Consider the following 22,732-nt stretch of genomic DNA (forward strand, 5'->3'; position numbering starts at 1 on the left):
CTTCCCATTTCAACATGTTTAACTTACGTGTAAATTTAAAACTTGTAACTCCTGCTAAAGGTGTCTCACCATGAAAATTCACACTAGATTTTAAATATTCTGGACACTTTTAGATGTTTCCTCCAACCTATCAGGTTTGTTTTGGTTTTTTTGGTGTTTCTCAACCAGAGAAGTAGCCTGTGCTGCAAACCTCGGACCCAGGATGGAATCCTCTGACAATGTGCATTTTCAAACACTTCCTCTTTTGCCTAAATTGTCACTGAGACATCACCGAATTTCTGCTTCAGGTGTTTGCCTCCTACATTTTCAGGGGTTGCATCCTCCTCTTGCTTGTTACTAATTGGGGTTTTCCCTGGCATATTTCTAGGGTGACTTCCCCAAAACACTGGCATCATTTTTCCCCTTGCCACAAAAAAGGCAGCGTCCATCTCCTCCCTCTTTTCTTGGAAATACTGACACTCTCGCTGGCTCACCCATGCTTGTTACAACTAATGGCACGATGCTCTTTGCAAAGGTGACACAGGGATGTCCTCCGGCTGCTTTGAAAATGGCCAAGTGTGGAGGACAATCCAAGCCCATCTTCCCATTCAGTCCTTTTTAGGTGTCATGAGCCACTAACCTGATGGGGTCCCCCACTGGTTAGCTCTCCCACAGGAGGCGGTTTATGACCCATAGCTTGACTGGCTTCCCCCTTTAGTCGGGCCCTCCCATGAAGTGCAAAACACTGGTGAGAAGGAAAGAGGGCTGAGCTATTGAACAGCCCTGAGATCAGACTCCTCTGGACCAGCTCTGACTCCGGATCTGCCTTTCCACTTTTTCTCAGGCTCTGGCACAGAAATCCTCAGAGTAAGCCATAAGGCACAACCCTCCATCGTCTGCTGGCGATTGCAGCTGCACTTCCTGGTTGGCACTTTGAGGGCCTGTCTTTGGAAAATGTATCGCATTAAGGTTTCAGCCCCCCCACTCCACTTCCCAAGATGCTAAATTTGAGCCCAGTACGCTGGGAGTCTGAATATATTACCACTCCTTTCATTCATTCTCATATTGGTGAGTGATTTGAATATACTTCATAGCTCTGCAGTCAAGCAGTTCTATCATGATCCATTAATATCTTAAAAACAGAACAATTTATTAATCCACTTTACAAAACCAGTCTGTAGAGGCATAAACACGCAACATGGAGAAAGCTTTGTGCCTGTCCAAAGTTTGCCCTGGTCTGGCCCAGGGGAAGGGGCCAAGGATGAACTGTGCACCAGGACGATGGGGCTACGGGCGCAGCAGATGGGCTGTTGAGTTTCTCTCCCGCTCTCCTCCTTATTTCTCTAGTGGCCCTGTGGAGAAAAGAAGCTGGGTGTGACTTTAGCTCAGCTGTGCAACTCTGCCTCCAAGCCCTTTCTCTAAAGGAAAGAGACCATGGGTTAGGAGAGGGAGAAAATACCATGGGGGAGAGGGCCCAAAGTGAGACTAGAAAGAGAAATTGGGGGGGGAGCTGAGACGGACAGCAGGCACCCAAGAGACCAAGAGAGGCAATGGAAAGCCATAGAAGCTCCACTGTGCTGAGGGGCTCCTGATCCCATCAAAGGCCAGGGGAGGGTCCCCCTTCCTCACCTCTGTCCCTTTGTCTCTCTCCGGTTCGGGCAGGAGAGCCTGCAGCTGGTGACTGGCCATCTTTGCCTTGTGCCAAACGTTGCGGTAGCTTTGCAAGGCCATCTGCAAGAGAGGAAAGAAGAAGGTGAGAATGGGTGGTCTCTCCTTCTCACAGCCCCTCCTGCCAATGGAGGCCTCCTCTGGCCTTGAGGAAGGGTAGAGTCCACCTGCCCAGGAATCTCCACTGGGGGGGGGGCTGATGTGGACTGATGTGCATATTTGAGATTTTCACAACGCACTATGCATGTTCTCATAAAATGGCTAGCAGATAACCATTACAATAATTTACCAGAATGTTACGTATCTGCCCCTATGGCAGAATTTTATTTTTTCCCAGGTATGAAACAATTTCCAAACAAAGCACAAGTTGCAGTGCCCACCATTTTTATTGTCCAGAAAAGCCGTGGGGGTGGGGCAGTTGGAGTCTAGGAATACTTGGGAACAGAGATGTTCCTTCAGGTTGGCACTCTGCTTTGCTACATGTTGGTTTGGTGTACAGCAGTCCTCACTTAATGACTGGTCATTCAACAACCATTCAAAGTTACAGCAGGCTTCATTATGGTTGTTATTAAAGGGGCCACCTCTAGTGGTGAAAGTGCTGGTCTAGAAACCAGGGCCATGAGTTCTAGTCCTGCCTTACTCATGAAAGCCAGCTGAGTGACTTTGAGCCAGTTTCTCTACTATTATTACTACTACTATTAATATACTAGTGCCAGCTTTCTACTTGATTACAGAAATGTCCTAAAATGTCAAAAGGTCAGGTAAGCAAGGAAATCATTCGATCCCAGGGAAGCAGAATAGAACTTGGAGGTCTTCTAGTCCAGCCCCCTGCTCAAGCAGGAGGACCTATACCATCTCAGACAAGTGACTGTCTAGCCTCTTCTTAAAAATCTCCAGTAATGCAGCATCCACGATTTTGGAGGCAAGCTGGTCCACTGGTTGATTGTCCTCACTGTCAGGATGTTTCTCCTTAATTTCAGGTTGCTTCTCTCTTTGATCAGTTTCCAACCATTGTTTCTCGTCCTGCCCTCTGGTGATCCCCTCTTCTTGGTGGCAGTCCCTCAAATACTGGAATACTGCTACCATGTCTCCTCTATTTCTTCTTTTCTTTAGACTAGCCAAACCCAAGTCCCATAGCCATTCTTTGTATATTTTAATCTCCAGGCCTTTGATCATCTTAATTGCTCTTCTCTGAATTTTTTTCCAGACTCGACATCTTTTTTGTGATATGGTGACCAAAATTGGCTGCAGTATTCAAGGTGTGGTCTTACTAGGGTTTTATAAAGCGGTACTAATACTTGATTCTATGCCTACAACCCAAGATTGTCTTAGCTTTTTTGGCTGCTGCTGCACACTGCTGGCTCATCCACTAGGACTCCAAGGTCCCTCTCACAGTTGCTGTTTTTAAGCCAGGTCTCGCCCAATCTGTACTTATACCTTTGATTTTTTTTTCCTGCATAAATGTAAAACTTTGTTTTTCTCCACATTGAAACTAATTTTGTTGGATAGGGCCCATTGTTCAAGTTGGTCAAGATCTTTTTGGATCCTGAGTTTGTCTTCTGTGGTGTTGGCTCCTGTATGGAGATTCCAGGTCCAGTTCAAGAAGTCCCCTGCAAGGGGGGGCTCCTCTCTCTCAGCAATAGGTGACAGCTCTCCCTGCCACTTATGGTGTTCTTTGTGGCCCACGTGGCATGTAGATCTCTTGGATTCCAAAGCAGAAGCCAAAGTCACAAGGAGGATGGCCAAGAAACTGGTGCAGGTTTCTTGGGAGGGGGTTTTACTACTTTCACTTCCTCAGTGGGTTAGGACGCTGAGCTTGTCGATCAGAAGGTCGGCAGTTTGGCAGGTCGAATCCCGAGTGCCGCGTAACAGAGTGAGCACCTGTTACTCGTCCCAGCTTCTGCCAACCTAGCAGTTTGAAAGCATGAAATGCAAGTAGAAAAATAGGGACCACTACGGTGGGAAGGTAACAGCGTTCCGTGCGCCTTTGGCGTCTAGTCATGCCGGCCACATGACCACGGAGACGTCCTCGGACAAGCGCTGGCTCTTCGGCTTTGAAACGGAGACGAGCACCGGCCCCTAGAGTCGGAAACGACTAGCACGCATGTGTGGGGGAACCTTTACCTATACCTTATACAATACAAAGTAACCTTTTGTTGATTCACTTCGGGGCTGCTAAACATAACAATGTAGCCATCAGCCTTTCATCCTATGCCTCTCTGAAGCTCTTCTCTTTATGACAGTGAGGGAAAAGGGGAGGGGGAAAGATGTAACACTTGGAATCTGGGCAATAAGAGGACTGAATGATCGTGCCGATGGAGCCAGACTGATGTTATTTTTCTTGAAGTAACACCTAGAATCTGCTGGTTTGAATAGCCCGGAAGAACTGTGGGTGGGTGGCTGCTTGGAAACACTTTAAAATATTGAATGGGGGGGATCCCCCAGATCCTGTCTAGCATGCCTTCAGTCAATTTCTCTTAATAAAAATTTCTGTTGGAAGAAACCGCTTCCAAGAGTTCTGTTTTCTTAAGATGTAGATTGAAGTGGGTGTTTACAACATGGCTGCCATTTGGGGCTCACACGGGGGCAGCACCATTCAGGGCTAACATACCATTCTCATCGCTCAGGCCTGTCATGACATCGATGGCGGTTGGGGCTCAGCTGTTGCCAACGACAGTCAGGGCTAGCACGCCACTGATTGTGATGCTCCTGGCTTCTCCTCCACACAGAGCTTGAGGTTAAAGCAGGTGGCTTCAGACATGGGGAGGCAGCCCTGGCCCTGACTATGGAACTAGGGCTTCTTCTAGACTGGGAACGATCTTGGAGGTGCTTGTCATCCCACTCGGTGGTCAGTAACTGGTGGGTGATCTGCTCCTTGCTTCCCATGTCTAGCTCTTCAAATTTCTCCCTCAAAGGCTCAACTGACTGGCTTCGGATTGTTCTCAGATATTTCCACTCACCCGAGTGATCCGACAGTGCTACATGCTTAGCTCCTCTTCAGTCAGGAGAGCGCGACTCATGACAGGAAGGCAGTGGAAATTCAGCTTCAGCGGCCTTTGAAGAATTCTTTTTCTGCTGGGCCGCATCTGAACGTCACAAGTCTCCACTAGGCAGGGTCCATTCCGATGACCAGATGTCCTCCCGTGTATTTGGTCTCGCCTCTGCTACTGGAGTCTTCGAAATCACACTATCAGTGCAATGGCCTGAGCTCCATCTGCCGATGTAGTAGCTGTGGTTGTTGTGCTGGTGACAGGTTCCTCCTTCTTCTCCATTTGGGGATCTTCCCTGAGTCTTTGTCAGCCTCCCTTCTGCTTTGGGTAGGCGACTGGAGCTCGGGACCCCGTGAATTTAAGATAAAAGGGAGTCTTGGGTTAATGTCATGGTTCTGATAGATGAAACCAATTAAAAGAACTTCAAGGTAAAGATTTATTCCTCAAAGAACATTTTATTCAGGAAACAAAGTATCGGCACTTACATAAATGAGGACCCAGATTGTTGGGGGCAATTAAGCTGACTTTGTAATAATGCCGCTTGGGGGGTGTATGAAAGCCCTAATAAGCAGGCATATACATAGAATGAAGGCTACTGCTAAGCTTGTAAGCCGCCCTGAGTCTTCGGAGAAGGGCGGGATATAAATGGAATTAAAATAAAAATAAAAAAATAGTTGAACCCAAGACTAAAGTTCCCTCTTCCCCCCATACAATGTAACAAGTTGCAATTCCCACCCCAGAAAGGCTGTCATAAATCACATTCACCAATTATTTCAAAACGCGGGCTCTCCTCCCGACTTTTCAACTTGCCAAAACTTTATCTAACATTGACCTTGATTCTCTCACAGTAGCAATTGTTATGGCTAACTGAAATAGCTCAAGCATTCCCCCTTCCCCGCTTCTCCATTTGAGAATACCAAACAAGAGAAAAAAGCAGAATGAAAGCAAAAGGAAAAATGGCTACAGTTTCTCAGTTGTCACAGTGCATCTGTCAATGTTGGAGGATTTCCAGGGTGATGTCCTACAGCAGCCACGTCCTCGCTCCTCGCCTGAGCTCTGTCTCTCCTGTTCATCCTGCCCGTTCCTCCCTGCCTTCAAGCCATTCCAATCCCGAAAGGCCCTGGCCTGCCTCAGCCTACTCCTCCTCATATTCCTCCAAAGGCAACGGAGGACGCCTCCCGCTCCATCTTCCTCAGCAGATTCAGGCTCCGACGGGGCATGGTATCTAACAACAGAGGCTTAAACATATTCATTTATGTGGTTTTCCCATGATCTTTATGGATTTTCTCCAATAATTTTTGGTTTTCTTCAGCCAGATGCCACAAACTGTCTTGTGGCACATCAACCACGTTGTGTTCCTATGAAAAACACAGTCAAGCATTAAATGTGCTTCCATCCAAAAGTGATCCACAGTCCTACCTCAGCAATTTCCACCTTCCTCTCCCAGATCCTGAGGGTGTTTTCTAGATCATGGACAGCCACCTTCTCATGAACATAGTTGAGAACAGGAGGAACTTTGTATTCTGCCAGTTGCCGGCGTAGTTTTTTGTTCAGGATCTCAGCCTTTACCCGTTCCTGTGAAAGAGACAAAGTACTCTTGAGATGTTTCTGATCTTGGCCTTGATCTCCTGCCTACCACTGGAATAACATCAACTGGGACTCAGGATCTTTACACACAGAAAAAAATGGCACAGAAAAAGGATTAATTTAATTTAATTTTAATTTAATTTAATTTAATTTATTAATATTTCTATACCGCCCTTCTCCCGAAGGACTCAGGGCGGTGTACAGGGCAAGAATAAAACACAAAGTTACAAAAATTAAAAGGTAATTAAATACATGCCCATAAAAACAATAAGTACATTAATAAAACCCCAATAAAATGATAATTGCCTGGACTGGCGGACGAGCGCTGGGAAAGAATGCTTTTGTTCTTCCCCCTCCCGGACTGGTGGTGCTGGCTGGAGATGCGAGGATCGACAGAGGCCTGGCCTGCCTGTTCTTACTTTTCCTGTTGACAGGCAGGCATTTGGCTAGCTCCATGCCTGATGGGAGTTAAGATCCCTCCTATTGAAAGTCCAGTGTGGCCGGGACCGGACCGTGGTGGGAGGACGGTTTTGGACTGGTCAGTGGCCACCTCACTGGTGTGAGAGACCAGTTGGGGTGGCCCTGGCTCAGGATTCCCCTTTCTCTCTCTGCTCCTGGATTTCCATCTCAGGTGAGAGCTGAGATGGCTCTGCAGATTAGGAGATATGCCTACTGGACTTGTTTACCATCTATATACCATCACTGAGTGATCCTTGGACATTAACATCTGCCCTAAAAGACTATCCTAGCGCAGTATGATTTATCATTATTCCGGAGCGGACTTGTATGCCCTTAGGGCAGTTCCTGCCTCATGGGCGCGACCTGTCGCCTGTTTCCATACTCCCCTTAATGACGATCCCAAGCTTTGGGATTCCGAGAGGTGGCTGGGCTTAGATAGGGGCCTCGAGTTAAGACATGCGAAGAGGCCCCTGATAAAATTTTTAGCCGGTTATTTTAAGAAGTTAGGGAGGGGGAGGGAGGGGGGGGTAGGGAGGGAATCTTTAACCGGCACTCAGTCTGGTCCTGTTAGAGGTCCTGACGGGACGGGGTCTGGGGAGGTGGCTGCTGGTTCTGAGAATGTGGGGGTGGGGCTTCAAATCCCCACGGCGATAGGGAATGGCAGCAGGTGTTTGCGCGGAGGGCCATATCAACATCTGGGATCACGCCCCCGCTATCTCCGAGCGGTGGCGCGCTCCGACCCTCCGGTTAGCACCCTCTTACCCGGGGATGAGGGTGATCAGGCCCCTGAGCTCAGGTTGGTCTATTTTAACGCTAGATCCGTAGTTAACAAAGCTCCCCTCATCCGTGATCTGATCGAGGAGGAATGTGCGGATCTAGCGTGCATCACGGAAACTTGGTTGGGTTCGGAGGGAGGGGTGCCTCTCACCGAGTTATGCCCGCCAGATTTCCGGGTGCTGCACCAGCCACGGGCTCAGGGCAGGGGTGGTGGGGTGGCAGTGGTTATTCGGGAGACCTTGTGTCCCCGGGAGGCCACCATTGTCCAGATGGCCGGGAGTGAATCCCTTCTCTTGAGATGTGGTCCTCGGGTTCAGTTGGGCTTGTTGCTCACATACCTGCCTGGGCTGCTCGACACCCTCTCGGGGTTGGCGGTGGAGTTCCCCAGGCTTATAGTCCTGGGTGACTTCAACCTGCCATCACTGGGGGGGTCGTCGGAGTTAGCTCGGGAGTTCATGGCTTCCATGACAGCCATGGGCCTGACCCAGGTTATTGAGGGCCCTACTCACGAGGGGGATCATACTCTCGACCTGGTGTTCCTGTCTGGACAGTGGTTGGATGATCTGGGAGGGGGTTCTCCATCTATCACCCCTCTGTCATGGTCAGATCATTACCTCCTGAGGCTGGTTTTCCGTCATGCCATCCCCCGCCGCTGGGCGGCGGAACCGACCAGGTGGTTCCGCCCCAGGCGCCTAATGGACCCGGACCGGTTCCAGAGGGCGCTTGGGCCGATACCTATCACCCTTACCCACAGCCCAGTTGATGCTCTGGTGGAGGCCTGGGAAACGGCTGCCACCAGGGCACTCGACTGCGTTGTACCCATGCGACCTCTGATTCGGCGCAGATCCCGTTGGGCCCCATGGTTCTCTGTGGAGCTCCGGGAGATGAAGCGTCGGAGACGAGGTCTAGAGAGCGGTTGGAGATCCAGCCGATCCGAATCCGACCGATTGCAGTTAAGAACCTTTATAAGGTCTTATCTTGCGGCGATAAGGACGGCGAAGTCTAACTACTTTGCCGCCCTTGTCGCATCCGCAGATAATCGCCCGGCCGCCCTGTTTAGGGTGACTCGCTCCCTCCTTAACCAGGAGGTGAGAGAGGATCCCTTGCAGGGACGAGCCGAGGAGTTTAGTCATCATCTGGCGGACAAAATCGCTCGGATCCGGACCGGCCTGGACTCTGACTGGGCAGAGTCTGATGTGGAGGAATCAGGCGGTCTTGAGCATGTTATCTGGACTGAGTTCGACCCTGTTTCCCCTGATGATGTGGACAGGATCATGGGGAGACTGAGCTCCACCACCTGTTTGTTGGATCCATGCCCCTCCTGGCTAGCTTATGCGGCTCGGGAGGGAACACGAGGCTGGTTCCATGCAGTAATAACTGCTTCTTTGAAGGAGGGTGTCTTCCCTGCCGCCCTGAAGGAGGCGGTGGTGAGACCCCTCCTCAAGAAGCCTGCTTTGGACCCGGCTGTTTTAAACAACTATCGTCCAGTCTCCAACCTTCGCTTTCTGGCGAAGGTTGTTGAGAGTGTGGTGGCGCATCAGCTCCCTATGTTCCTGGAGGAAACTGATTATCTGGACCCGTACCAATCGGGCTTCAGGCCCGGACACAGCACGGAGACGGCATTGGTCGCACTGGTGAATGATCTCTGGAGGGCTAGGGACAGGGGCTGCTCCTCTGTCCTGGTCCTATTAGATCTCTCAGCGGCTTTTGATACCATCGACCATGGTATCCTGCTGCGACGTCTCAGGGGGTTGGGAGTGGGAGGCACCGTTTTACGGTGGTTCTCCTCCTACCTCCGGGGCCGCTCGCAGTCGGTGTTGACAGGAGGGCAGAGATCCGCCCCGAGGTCTCTCGTTTGTGGAGTTCCTCAGGGGTCGGTTCTCTCGCCTCTCCTGTTCAACATCTACATGAAGCCGCTGGGTGAGATCATTCGTGGTTTTGGGGTGGGGTATCACCAGTACGCTGATGATACCCAACTTTTTCTTTCCACCCCGAACCAACCCAGTGATGCCCTCTCCGTGATGTCCCGGTGCCTGGAGGCGGTTCAGGTCTGGATGGGGAGAAACAGGCTTCGTCTCAATCCCGCCAAGACTGAGTGGCTGTGCATATTGGCGTCTCGGGTTAACCATGTTATTCCACCTCTAACGATGGGGGGTGAGGTGTTGCCCCCCGTTGATAGGGCTCGCAACTTGGGCGTCCTCCTGGATTCACGGCTCAATTTTGAAGATCATATAGGAGCCGTGACCAGGGGGGCTTTTGCACAGGTTCGCCTGGTGCGCCAGTTGCGTCCCTATTTGGACCGAGACGCCCTACGCACAGTCACTCATGCGCTTGTGACCTCCCGTTTGGACTACTGTAACGCTCTCTACATGGGGCTGCCCTTGAAGACCACTCGGAGGCTTCAACTGGTGCAGAATGCGGCCGCGCGAGTTGTAATGGGGGTTTCCCGATACTCCCATGTAACACCTCTACTCCGCGAGCTGCATTGGCTTCCGGTTGCCCTCCGGGTGAAATTCAAGGTGCTGGTTATCACCTATAAAGCCCTACATGGCCTGGGTCCGGGTTATTTGAGGGAACACCTGCTGCCGGCATCAAACGCCCTTCGCCCAGTGCGCTCCCACAGGGAGGGTCTGCTCAGGGTTCCGCCGGTGAGAGATTGCCGGCGGGTGACACCCAGGGATAGGGCCTTCTCGGTGGGAGCGCCTGCCCTCTGGAACCAGCTGCCGGTGGAGCTGAGGACTGCCCCCGACCTCCGATCATTCCGCCGGGGCCTGAAGACCTGGCTCTTCGAGCTCTCGGGCCCAGACTGAGGAGGAATTTTTAATTTGGGGTTCTTTTTTTAACTGACTACAGGGTTAATTTAATTTTTTTTAATTTGGTTCTTAATTTTTGTATTTTGGATTTTTAATCCCCTGTAAACCGCCCTGAGTCCTCAGGGAATAGGGCGGTATATAAATATAATTAAATAAATAAATAAATAAATAAATAATTAAAAAAAACCCATGATAATTAAATTAAACCCATCTGCTCTTATCTTGTTGCTTCCTTAAATACTGAGACCATTCCTGCTTGTTTGAAGAAATTACATCCATAGTACACTTCGTGGGTTCCTAGGAAAATCTACTATTAGTGACCAGGAAATTTCTATACCATCTCCATTTCCACTTCCCAATTCTTTGTAAAGCAACTGCACAAGAGACGCCAAGCCCTCCAGGCCACTTGTGGGGTGGGGCAGCCAAGCTCCCTCTGGGACTGAGTGGGCTACCCCAAGTCCCACAGGGCTCCAGCGCTTCCAGCTGCCAACTGACTTTGGGGCAGTTTTCCTTGCATCAAGCCTGAGCCAGAAGGAAATCAGCTGATTCAGCAATCAATGACAATCCAGGGAGCAGAAGTTCCTCAGCAGAAAGTAAACCGCTCCATCTTCAGAGTGGAGAAAGCTACAGCTTCTGTTGCTGAACAGGCACCATTTCTTTTTAACTAAAGGAATTCTGCTTTTAGATTATCCAAATTTGCCCTCTACAGTTTTTAACATTTTAGTCACACCCCTGAAGCATGAAAGATGGTGAAGCCAACCATTCCAGGGATGTCTTTTCATTTCCTACCCAAGAATCTTTGGTTTGTTTTAATTTTAGGGCCTGGATTTGTCTCCCATGGAACAATTCGATCTACACTGATTGAGGTAACTGAGGAATCAAAGGCAACTGTTAAAGCAAATGAAAAAGTAAAACCGCAGTAAAGATCAGCTAATCAGATGGCTCTAAATGTCCCCTGGAGGCCACAAGGCTGCGTCCCCAGAGTAAAGCAGCAGAAGCTCCCGAGATCTTTCTCCTCCTGGCCCCTGGTGGAGACCACCTCTTCCCCTGCCTACCTCTTCCACGAGGATGGCCTCGTGAGCAATTTTCTCCAGGGATTCCCTTCTCTGCGCAATGTCTTTCACCAGGTAGGCAGCCATGGCCGTTGCATAGTGCAGCTTCCTCTAAAATACAACACGACCCAGAGGGTGGCATCTTTGTCAAAGTACAGAAATGTGAATGTATCTTGGTTGGACAAAACCTCCTGCGAGAGGCAAAATATGGGATGGACTCTGCACGTTTGGGAAGGGATGGCAGCGTGAATACTCCCCCCCCTCGACCCCTTTCAAGTTTCCCTTTTCCTCCTTTCACCCCAGGAGCACCCTTAGTACTTGCCCATCCTACGCTAACCCTAATCCCTCCCATGGGACTAAGGGGGAAAGCCAGGGTTCTTTTGTGGCTGTCCGATGGGGGTCCATACGTGATGCAGGAACAGAGAGCGTGTGCTGGGTGATCTTTCAGGACCCCGTCAGCAGCCCTCTTGAGATGAAGGGCCGGAGCCAGGTAGACTCAACTGTCTTACTTTGTAGAAGTTGAGGATCTGCAGGGTGTTGCCAACAGTCAGCTTCAGCTGCAGTAGCTCTTGGTTTCGTTCATCTATTTTCTCCAGGAACTGAGCATTCTCAATCTTGAGCTGCTGGAAATCAACCTCGTGCAGTGCCTCTCCCAGCTCCTCCTTCTGCAAATCAGCCACAAATTGTGATGGACAGGCACCCATTTGAAGCATTTCAGAGCCAGCCCGGCCTGACCAGGCTGCAGAAAGCTGGGGCAGCCCTGGCCCTGACCTCTGGCTAGATGGCTCACACCCTGGACGGTATCTCTTTACTCTCCTATAGGAATATAGCCAGCTGTACCAACAGGCTGAAAAATAGCTTTTATCCGTGGCCTGTTAGGCTTTTAAATGGGACATAATCTTATGCAGGATTGACTTGGGAGGCCGGTGTGTGGTGTAGTTGGTTCGCGTGGTGTGGTGGGATGGTTTGTTGTCACTGTGAGTTGGGGGGAGAGAGCATGAAGAGACCTTAGAGGTCTTCTAGTCCAATTCCTTGCTTGGAACTCCAAACCATGAAAAATAGATGAAATCCGTTCAACTTGCTCAAGCACTTTTCTCATTAATTTGGCCTTGGATCTGGCAATCAAATATGTTGGTTATAAATATGGGAGTTACATTGTTAATAAATATAGGTATTCTATAGCTATCCTTGTGGTTATAATGTCCAAAACATTGTGGTAAATTTTATTTTAATTAACTAGAAAAAGTCCAATAAACTTTAAGGCAAAACAGTGGATGTTGTTTGGATGTAAAGGAAAACAAGTTAAATTAATATTGCTATGATTAGGTACTTGAGAACTCCACAAACTTATGGAAGATGACTAAATGAAACTTAGTTTAAATAATATGTCCTATTAGTCTTAACCACTCAACAGATCAATACATTATTTAAAATATTTTTATAGCACAGACTGCCTTTCCAGGTTTTCTCTTGTGTTGCAGCTTTCCTATAAAGATGGCAAATTTTAGTTTCTAGATTTTCAACTTACCACAGGGATTAATCCTACCGGGCTAAATAAAATTTTAGAAGTTTTTACTTCTGTTTGCAATTTGTTTCAAAAAGAATTATTGGCGTAACTAGAAAGTTACTACCTGACCCCTCCGACATCTTGGCAGGGCTCAGCTTTAGCCACAAATCAGAGTTTTCCAACATCAAGGGCTGCAAGATACAGTTGGAGGATTTGGGTGAAAGCTGAAGTCTGAATCCTCTTATTAAAAAAAACTACTTTGGAATCATCCCAATTTAAAAAGCTAAACCTACATTTATTTCAATAGCTCGCTGAAGAACATCGCTAAAACAGAGAGTAGCAGAATAGGCCCTTTGAAATGTGAATATTCTAACCAATGAATCGTCTTATGTCTGGAAGACGGTCCAAGGTGCTTCTTGCCATTCTCAAGGGAGACCTTTCCCACCCTGCAGCCGGACGCCCAGGCTGGTAACCAAGCCTTTTGCAGCTCAGGAGCCACGGAAAGAAGAAAGCGGCCGATGCTTCAGCTGTTCTGCAGCCCAGAGCCAAGCTGCCACTGGGGGTGGCACCAGGGATGGCGAGGAAGGGGGGCTCCTGTCGCAACACACTGTAAGGGGCTGCCTTACAATGAAAGGAGGCGCAGAGGTGGATTGCAGAGCCTGCTTGCACCAGCACAAGGGGGGAAACCCTCTTTCGGAAGTGCGGCAGGGATGATGGGCAGGGGGTGCTTCCCCGGTGGGTGCACAGAATGGGTGAGGAGACACCAGCCAGGTGAAAGAAACTTGAGTCGGGGGCAGAAGTGCGGTTTGAGGAAGCGCCTCGGTTGTGAGCCTCCCTAGTTCTCAGGAAGACAAAGGGAGGGCAGGGAGGCAGACACAGGCTGTCTCTGCAAGATTATAATAAAACTGGGTTAGTATTTATTCATGACTTTGGTTTCCTAGTCTGGTCTACCACAAAGGGTGGGCAGTGTGTTGGGGAGGGGGGGCTTTTAAAAGGTACTGTAGTTAGGAGCCCTTATTCTGGAGCAGGCTGAGACAGCCTGGATGTGGGATCAGTCCTAATTCATCAGATGATTCCCTGTCATGCTTGTGGGACATGTGACAGGCTGGATGTTAACTTTCATGCTGGAGTTATTTTTGAGGTGATGCTAATGATTTAACCCAGGGGTCTGTGGACGGGGCCCGGGCCGCGGCATGCCAGCAACTGGTCTGCACAAAGAAGCAAAGCGCCATCCGTGGGATGCAGGCAGCACACAAAACCATGCACTCTCCAGTCCGTGGAAAAATCCTTCTCCATGGAACCAGCCCCTGGTGCCCAAAAGGTTGGGGACCTCTGATTTAAGCTGTCCATATGGCTGACCTGTTTTTATCTAAAGTTCACATTATTGTTGGTAAGTTTTAAGAAAAAGAAATAAGAATTTAAAATGTTAAGGCGATGCCTAATTGTATATCACAATCTGGAATTTATCAATTTATGAAGAACTTCATCTTATCAATCTTGAACTCTAGCTAAACTTGCAATTAAGTTCTGGGGCAAAAGGGATCATCCTCTGGATTGAAGGAAAATGTTCACACTATGAACCTCTGAAGCCAAATGACCAGCGCATCTATTGCGCATATATATGTTTGTCTATATATATATATATATATATATATATATATATATATATATATATATATACACACACACACACACACACATATATACACATACACACACACACACACACACACACACACACACATATATATATATATATATATATATATATATATATATATATATATATATATATATATATATATATATAAAGGTGTTTGCTGGGATTGTCAAGAATGGGCTGCCAAAGGTCTATACCTGCTGGAGTTGCATCTGCATCTTCTTCTTCTGAACTTTTAGAGAATCATTTTTCAAATGAATTTTTTCTTTCATAACATCCTGAAAAATAAAGCAACCTAATTTTTCAGATTTCTGCTTCCATTGGGAAGATCTCTTTCCCACCCATATTTGATCAAAATATCCAGGATGTATTGGGGACCTGGGACAGATTTCCACACCCAGAAAGCCGTTTGTCCAGACTGGGGCTTGGGTCATCCATGAAGTTTAGGACTATGTCACACGAACCATGTACCAAGTTACACTGGGTTGTTTCAATTAGACAGCCATGTACATTGAATGAAAGAAGTAAATATAAATAAGTATACCAAGTCACGTGGCTTTGAACATGGTGAAAATGAATCTTACTTACAAGCCAGGACTGCCTTATTTCAGTCATCATATATGACAAAGGAAATCTTTTAATTCTGCTATAAAAATATAACTACCACAACATTTTCTGACTTTGGGAACTAATTACAATGTCCTTATTTTCTATGAAATAAAAATATGTGAAACATCTTATATTTATTTAAGACTGGAGAGATAACTGGAATTCATGAAACAGAAACCAAGTATACCTTAAAACGAATGGTTTGTCTTATGTTTTCACTTTCTACGATACAGTGGTTGATTTGATTTGATTTCCTCAATACTGTGAGGAGGACGAGGCGCGATGCAAATGGAAAGGTCATTCCTTATTCCAAGACAGATTGCTTGCAGCAGCTCAGGGATTACACTGCCTGGCACAGCTTATAAATTGCCATGTCAATTACAGGTCAAGAGGAGTGATTGTCGGTTCCTCAATTATTTGGAAGGCTTAAAGCCCAAACTTCTGACTTCCCTCAGTTTGGATCCCTAAAAAGAATGACCCCACTTTTTGCACATTTTACGGCTCCAGTGAGACTTTCCCATCTCTGTGCTGTGACTTACAGGGAGAGAAGCTGTGACTACCATTCGGATACAGCTAAGCTAAGAAGCAAGACAGCATATTCTATTTATTTTGTTTTCTTGCTGCTGTTGTTGTTTCATCAATTTATATTACCACCCAATTCACCAGTTACAATTCTAGGAAGCTTATATAGGATTAAAAAAACACCAAAAATAAAAAGAGAGAGCAAAATCCAAGGCCATTCACAGGCATAATCTCCCCTATCCTAAAAATGGCCTCATCTAACCCCCAGTCTGGGAATTCTGTGATGTCTGAGCCACCTTGCCTGCTTTCATCCTGATGTCACTTATACTCAATAATGGAGTAGACAGGGGATTTCCAAAATGGCAATTATATTTTTATAGAGCTTTATAAAGTGAAAGATTATTAATTTTTGAGGATGGTCTAATAAAGTAACAATAATTCAGTATTTCTCTGAAGGCAATGACTATTACAGATATCTAAACACGTTTCATTGTTTGGCACATACCAAAGATCAGGAATACTATAGGAAGGCCAATGGAAAAGAGATCTTGTGTCCATATTCATCAATGTCAATATAATTTGCAAGAATAAAATGAGAAGAACCAACCAACCGCCAACTTTCTCTACTGACCCGAGAGCGAATCCGGTCCTCCAGGTATCGCAGCACCTTGTCAGAGGCAATGACGCTCCCTTTCTTCTTCGTGATGGTTTTGACTATGTCTTTGTCAAAGTCCATCATAGCTCTCTTAATTTCAACCAGGCGAATATCTGCTTCCTCTAGGACAGCCTGCAGAATTCAAATTACATTGGAAATAAGTAAATGTTATATTTCACCTATTTCTTGGGGGAGGGCAGGCCTTGAAGTCCAAACCAGGCAGGCAAAGCAGACCCTCCTACATGTGAGCAACCGCCAGCAGCCATGGCCACAAAGAACGCCTGGCCTTGCTACAGCTCAGGGATGGGGGACAACCTGCCACCCTCAAGACTCCCTGGACCTGGTGACACAGGCTGGGAAATCCAGTCCAGCCCAGGGGTTCTCAACCTTGACAACTTTCAAGAGTTGTGGACTTCAACTCCCGGAATTCTCCAGCAGCCATTCTAAGGAAAATGTTACCAAGTAATTCTGCAAGGTCTTTTCTGAGTTCTCCTTCATCAGCTGCAGGTCGTCTTTGGTCTCGTCCAGCTCCCGCTGTGCCAGGTCACATTTCTGTTCCACTGTCAGGCAGATCACACGATCTGTTGTGATGCGGGACTTCGACTTGCGCCTGCCCCGCGGCTAAAACCCAAAGATACAGTCTCTCGTCACATGATCCAGCAAAAGCCAAGTTTTTGGTATTTTAATCTTAGAATTTGCCAAACTAGTTTCTAGCTTTCCTTTTTCTGATTCAGTATTATCTTTTTGATGTCTTAAGAGACACTGGGTACAAATATGACTTAACATCTCAACATAAAATCTCAACTTAGAAAAATATTTTCAAACATAAACATGGAAACAATCAAAACAATTCATTCAACTCCAGCAACAGCATGTTCTATTCTGGGCCCAACGTGGAGGATTAACCACAGGTGTTAAATTTATCTACAGGGATACCTGAAAGATGTCTTGACGATGATGGAAGGGAACAGAATAATCCTGTTAATGGCTTGAGACCTACATTAGGTATGTATGTGCTTGTGAGCATTTCAACCCATGTGCTGGGTTCTGCATTAACTGTCACTTCCAAAATGTCTCCAGGAGCTGTTTCATGAAGCCGCTTACAAGTATCAACACATGAGTCATCAAAGTCAAGTTTTCTCCTCCTAGTAGAGATTCAGTTGCTTCCTTGCCACAGACATATCTAGGGCCTCCAGATCCTTAAGGGGAAAGCAACTCCTTCCAGAATAGGCATTTCTCCCAAATCCTGAAATACAGCCTCCTCCATTTTGCCGCCACCGAGTTTCAATCACATCCCCCTCCTTACATTCAGGACACCTTCATTTGCCCTGGAAACTCCCAAACTTGAGTTCATCGGAAAGAAAAAATGTGGCTGTCTACTAATAGTTCCAGAGTTAACAAAAGGTTAATAAAAAAGATCACTGTCTTTTTCTTCCTAGGTGACCGAGTCTTCCTCTCTGTAAAGACCTGGGTGGCCAGTGTTGTCTCTATGTCAAATCCCAGTCTAAACTCAGAATGAAAAGGATCGTAATAATCTACTTTATCATCTCCCCAAGTCTGGAAAAAATATAGAATACTGGGCATTAGCTAATACTTAAGATTAAATGATGAGTCCCTAAGCAACTATATCATTAATGCATCCCTTAAAAAGAATGAAGATCCACCTGCAAAAAGGAAGCTTTAATAAAAACCATGATCACGACTGGTCCAATGAGATGTTGGAGGGAGGCCCTTTTATAAAGAAAGCCAGAGAGATCCAAAATACAAATGTGAATTTCTTATCCATCCCTTCAATTACTTAACTGTGAATTTGATTCAAATAAATGTTACTAGCTGATATGAACACAATCACATGATGGTACGACAGTGGTCAAATTGGCTTCAAAGCATTGGTGCTATCTTGTTCCAGATAAACTGTCCAGATCCTTCCTAATGGAGGTCAGTCAAAACATAAAGGAGGCAACTAAAAGCAGAGAAGTGATGGTGGCAGTGGGGGCTCCATCACTGGAGGCTTTTAAAAAGAGACCAGACAGCCACTTGTCTCAAGTAGTACAGGGTCTCCTGCTTGAGTAGGGGGTTGCACTGGAAGACCTGCAAGGTCCCTTCCAGTTCTGTTATGATGTCGCCACAATCTCACTTGTATTTACCGTTGGAGAGGCATCATAATCAACCTTTCTGCTCCACTGCTAGGGGCTCCAACATGGGTTGGGTGCTTAGCAGGCACTTAATCACATGTTTGGGGGACTCTGATGTTCCATTTTTCACCCACGTTATTTATGGATAGCTGACCAGGTTTGAGAAATTACCGCATCTGGAATTTAGTAAGTTCAAACCCTAACCCTATCCTTGCTGAGGAAAAATGTTGCAATAATCCGAACTTTACCAGGAACTGCTCCCACCTTAACAGTGTTGCACAAGGGATGGGGAAATCTGAGTTCAATTCACTCTCAGCTGCCTGCCGCCAGTCCTAAATTCTCAGCCCAACTGATTTCACTGGGCTGTTGTGGCAAAAAAACAACAAAAGAAAACAAAAAACCCTTATATGTCACCTTGAGCCTGGGAAGGAATGGCAACCTGAATCTAGCAAGCATAGGCGGCTATCACTAGGTTGTGTTTTCCAAAGGACAGGGAATCCTTAATGGGAAAGGACGTGTTGCACAGCGTTTTCAGCAGCACTTGAGAGTCACATTAAAGCAAAGCAACAAGCTAAGGGAAAACTGACCATCTCTGCCTTTGCTGCACTGCCCGAGTTCCTCCCTGGGCTTTTGGCTTGTGCTGGGCAGTCAAACCTGACTTCTGATCTATGCACCCCCTACCTTGTTCTTGGGATCACCTGAGTTGGACAGATTTCATGGGGTGCAAAGTTGCAGGAGCAGGGTGGAGGGGGCCACTAACTTTAGGCTAACGAATGGGTTGGGATTGCACTGCTGAAATGCAGATTCTGACTGCCATGGAGAAATTATATTTGAGTGAAGGTTTTGGAGGAAAGATTTAAGATAAGGCAAATCTTAATAATTAAAGTAAAACAATAAAAATATAGTGTTTCAGGGTGAATTGGCAAACTAGATTTAACAGTGTGGAGGAGTAAAAAAAATGAAGATAAGTGTACCCAAGTATTAGATAAGCAAACAGCTTAACCAGGTTAGCAAAAACCTAAGTTGCATTTGCACAACATAGTTTTCACTTTGACAGTGTTTTAAACCCTAAGACCTATGTGAATGTTACCCTTTGTGTTGGGCAAACAAAGACTACGCATACATTCAGTAACCAGTAAGCATGTGATGTAATTCAGTCACTCGGAAACCTACCCCATCACTAAAATTGCAGCACAGTAAATTATCACATAGCTTACATATGGTGTTTGTCCCAAGTCCAGCAATGAACCATGTCTTTCTGCTCCCGAGTCTTTTGGCTCCAATCTATGGAAAAATTTCTCAAACATTTCTGTTTCAATTTTGAGCATGGAGTTGATGTGGCTGAACAGAGAGAAAAACTCACGTCAGTAAATCTATACGCATGTGCCTCGTCTCAAATAAGGAAAGATGCCAGTAGCACCTGAACAAATTCTGAGACAAATTCCTTTCCTTAATTCAGTCCTTTTAAGGGTTTTAGGCTTAGTAGACCATGGGGAGCTCCTTTCAGTTTAGGCATAGCAAAGTAAATTCTGGAATTACATGACAACCACTTTTAAATATATGCTAGTTGCCAAGCACTTAAGTTCTGATCACATGATTGCAGGGATGCTGCAACTGTCATAAGTGCAAAGACCAGTCACCGCTATTTTCAGCACCATTGTAAGTTTTTAAGTGTATGGTCCATAAATTGAGGACTAACTTTCCATAAATATAATCAAAACCAAGCAATACAACAATTCAACTTACGGTACTTTCTATTTATCTCAATTCAGCTGGAAAGGAGAAAAGGCCTTGGAGATTTCCGTTTACACACACACACACACAATTTTCTGCAGTTCAAGCAGTTCTCACCCATAAAATTAGAGCCTTTAATATCTAACCAGTCCCCTCTCATTTTATTGAATTGCAAACCCACAAGGATCCTTGAAAACGGGCTGGGTGAGCTGAATTCTTGACCTAATGAATTCTGTTGCTGATCAGGATCTTCTATTTTTACCATATTTTCCCCAAAATAAGACTAGGTCGTACATTAATTTTTGCTCCAAAAGACGCATTAGAGCTTATTTTCCGGTTAGGGCTTATATTGAGGAAATATGGATTAAGGAGTCTTGGTGGAGCAGTGGGCTAATGCCTCCTTAAGTAACACCAGCTGCCTGCAATTAGTGCAGGTTCGCATCCCACCAGGCTCAAGGTTGACTCAGCCTTCCATCCTTCAGAGGTAGGTAAAATGAGGACCCAGATTGTTGGGGGCAATAAGCTGACTTTGTAATAATGCCGCTTGGGGGGTGTATGAAAGCCCTAATAAGCAGGCATATACATAGAATGAAGGCTATTGCTAAGCACATTTGATCTGTGCTTAGATTGTAAGCCGCCCTGAGTCTTCGGAGAAGGGCGGGATATAAATGGGATTAAAATAAAAAATAAAAAATAAATGCATCCATCTGGCTGATGATCTTAACTGGGACTTATTTTGTGGGGTGGGGCTTATATTACAAGTGTCCTGAAAAATCACGCTAGGGCTTATTTTCCGGTTGGGTCTTATTTGGGGGGGAACGTGTTAAATGGTTATGGACAGTTTCTTATCTGTTTTTATATTGGTTTTTAACCTTTTTATTGGATTATTAATCAGTGAAATGGGTGGCCATACAATTTGAATAAATAACAATCATTCCTTGATTCTGGGAGCAAAAAATGAAAGTTGAGCATTGTTTTCAAAACAGAACTTGGCTTCCATGGAAGGTAGCAGAATATGCCAAAGCCTTCCCAAAGTTGCTTGTAGAAATACTGATAACCTTTACATTTATGTGCATCTCTCTAATGTTTACTATGTCTTACTGAAATCTAAGTATACTATGTCCACAGCATTTCCCTGGTCTACTAATTTACTCACTTTATCAAAGAATGAAATAAAATTGGTTTGGTATGATCTGTTTTTGACAAACCCGTGCTGGCTACTAGCTATAACTTTGTTTGCTTCTGGTTGATCGCAGATCTGTTTTTTGATTATCTTTCCAGGATCTTCCCAGGTATTGATGTTAAACTGATTGGTTTGTACTTTCCTGGGTCTCTTTTTTCCCCTTTCTTGAAGATGGGAACCACAACAGCCCTTTTCCAATCCTCAGGTACTTCCCCGTTGCTCCAGGATTTATTTATTTATTTATTTATTTATTTATTTATTTATTTGTTTGTTTGTTTTTATAGACCGCCCTTCTCCCGAGGGACTCGGGGCGGTGTACAGAGGAAGGAAGGTATACAGATTGAACAATCAAAAACAATAAAAAACAATAGTAAAAACAAACTGGGACCCCAATTAAAGCTATCATGCCAGGCCGGACTGCTGGAACAGGAAGGTTATGAAAGATGTGGTGCAGTGGTTCTGAGGTAACATCTGCCAGCTCCTTCAGGAATCTGGGATGTAATCTGTGGGGTCCCTGTGATCTGAACTCACCTAGCGTGCAAAGACCTCTTACGCTGAGCTCCCCCCCCCACCGCACTATGATTGACGGCTTTTCCATCGCCGCCGGCTCCCGAGAGGGCTGCCGCCCAGCAGAGGAGCCTTTGGCCGGGCGGCGGGGGCTTCACGCCTTGGGGGTCCCTGCCGGGAGTGTGCCGCTCAACACCCCCCCCCCGGCGGCTGCCAAGGCTCCTTCCCCGCCGGCCGCACCTGTTCTCCTCCACCAGGGCCAGCAGCTGCTCGGTGGAGAGCTGGGCCAGCTCCACGTGCAGCTCCTCGGCCCCCTCGTGCGACTCGCCCGTGTGGACGCTGTCGCGCTCCGACTCCTCGTCCGCCAGGGTGGTCCCCGAGACGCGGGCCAGGCCCGGCGGCCAGCAAGCAGCCTCCCCCGGAGCGGCGCAGGGCGCGGGCCGCCCCTCGCCGCCCGGGAGCCGCAGGAGGGCCCGCGTGGCCAAGGGCGCCTTCTCCGCGATGGGCTCCATGCCGCCGCGGGGAACGGGCCGGGCCGCGCGAGAGGCTCCCTGACTGCGACTCCCGTCGGCCCCAACCGCCGCGGCCGACGGCGAGGCATCCTGGGAATCGCAGTCCGAGGCGCCGGGCGTCATCTGGGCGTCAAGGCGACCGGCCGGCGCGAGAGGCAGCCGCTCCCCGCCAGGGGTCGCCCTCCTCCCCGGGCCGCGTGCCCGCCGCCGGGAGCGAGTCGCCCGGGGTCCGCCGCGCCGGAGGGGTCGCTGCAGCGCCGCCCCGAGCCGGCGGGCACCGCGGGCTTCCTCTCGCGCGGGGCGGGCCGGGCCGTGTTGCCGCCGCCTCTGCCGCGTCCGGTGCGGCGGCCAGCGCCGCGGCCAGCCCAGAAGCGCCCTTCCCC

The 22,732-nt window shown here is 47.3% G+C and overlaps 1 protein-coding gene across 2 annotated transcripts; it reads right to left on the minus strand.

Moving 5' to 3' along the window:
• Nucleotides 1–1,117: 1,117 nt before the first annotated feature.
• CFAP263 (cilia and flagella associated protein 263) lies at nucleotides 1,118–22,425 on the minus strand. Of its 2 annotated transcripts, XM_083370294.1 has the most exons (10): nucleotides 22,078–22,424; nucleotides 19,631–19,754; nucleotides 16,738–16,899; nucleotides 16,255–16,410; nucleotides 14,690–14,770; nucleotides 11,835–11,990; nucleotides 11,329–11,436; nucleotides 6,057–6,212; nucleotides 1,609–1,710; nucleotides 1,118–1,331 (listed from the first exon to the last, which is right to left on the minus strand). In XM_083370294.1, exons 1-10 carry the CDS (start codon nucleotides 22,347–22,349, stop codon nucleotides 1,323–1,325), a joined length of 1,326 nt encoding a protein of 441 aa, XP_083226420.1. In that variant the 5' UTR covers nucleotides 22,350–22,424; the 3' UTR covers nucleotides 1,118–1,322. The 2 variants fall into 2 exon arrangements, with proteins under 2 accessions (XP_083226420.1, XP_083226421.1); XM_083370295.1 differs by lacking the exon at nucleotides 14,690–14,770 and having other exon boundaries at nucleotides 22,078–22,425.
• Nucleotides 22,426–22,732: the final 307 nt, after the last annotated feature.

This window comes from Vipera ursinii, assembly GCF_947247035.1.
Source record: "Vipera ursinii genome assembly, chromosome: 10".
NCBI classification, from domain to species: domain Eukaryota; kingdom Metazoa; phylum Chordata; class Lepidosauria; order Squamata; family Viperidae; genus Vipera; species Vipera ursinii.

Bases quoted from the DNA above. Each gene is read 5' to 3' on its own strand.
- CFAP263 (XM_083370294.1), bottom strand. From the start codon at position 22,349: ATGGAGCCCATCGCGGAGAAGGCGCCCTTGGCCACGCGGGCCCTCCTG. The intron at 19,755-22,077 runs GTGCGGCCGGCG...CTCTCTGTTCAG, and splicing joins GCCCTGGTGGAGGAGAACAG to CCACATCAACTCCATGCTCA. The intron at 6,213-11,328 runs GTAGGCAGGGGA...TCTCTTTCACAG, and splicing joins AGGCCATCCTCGTGGAAGAG to GAACGGGTAAAGGCTGAGAT.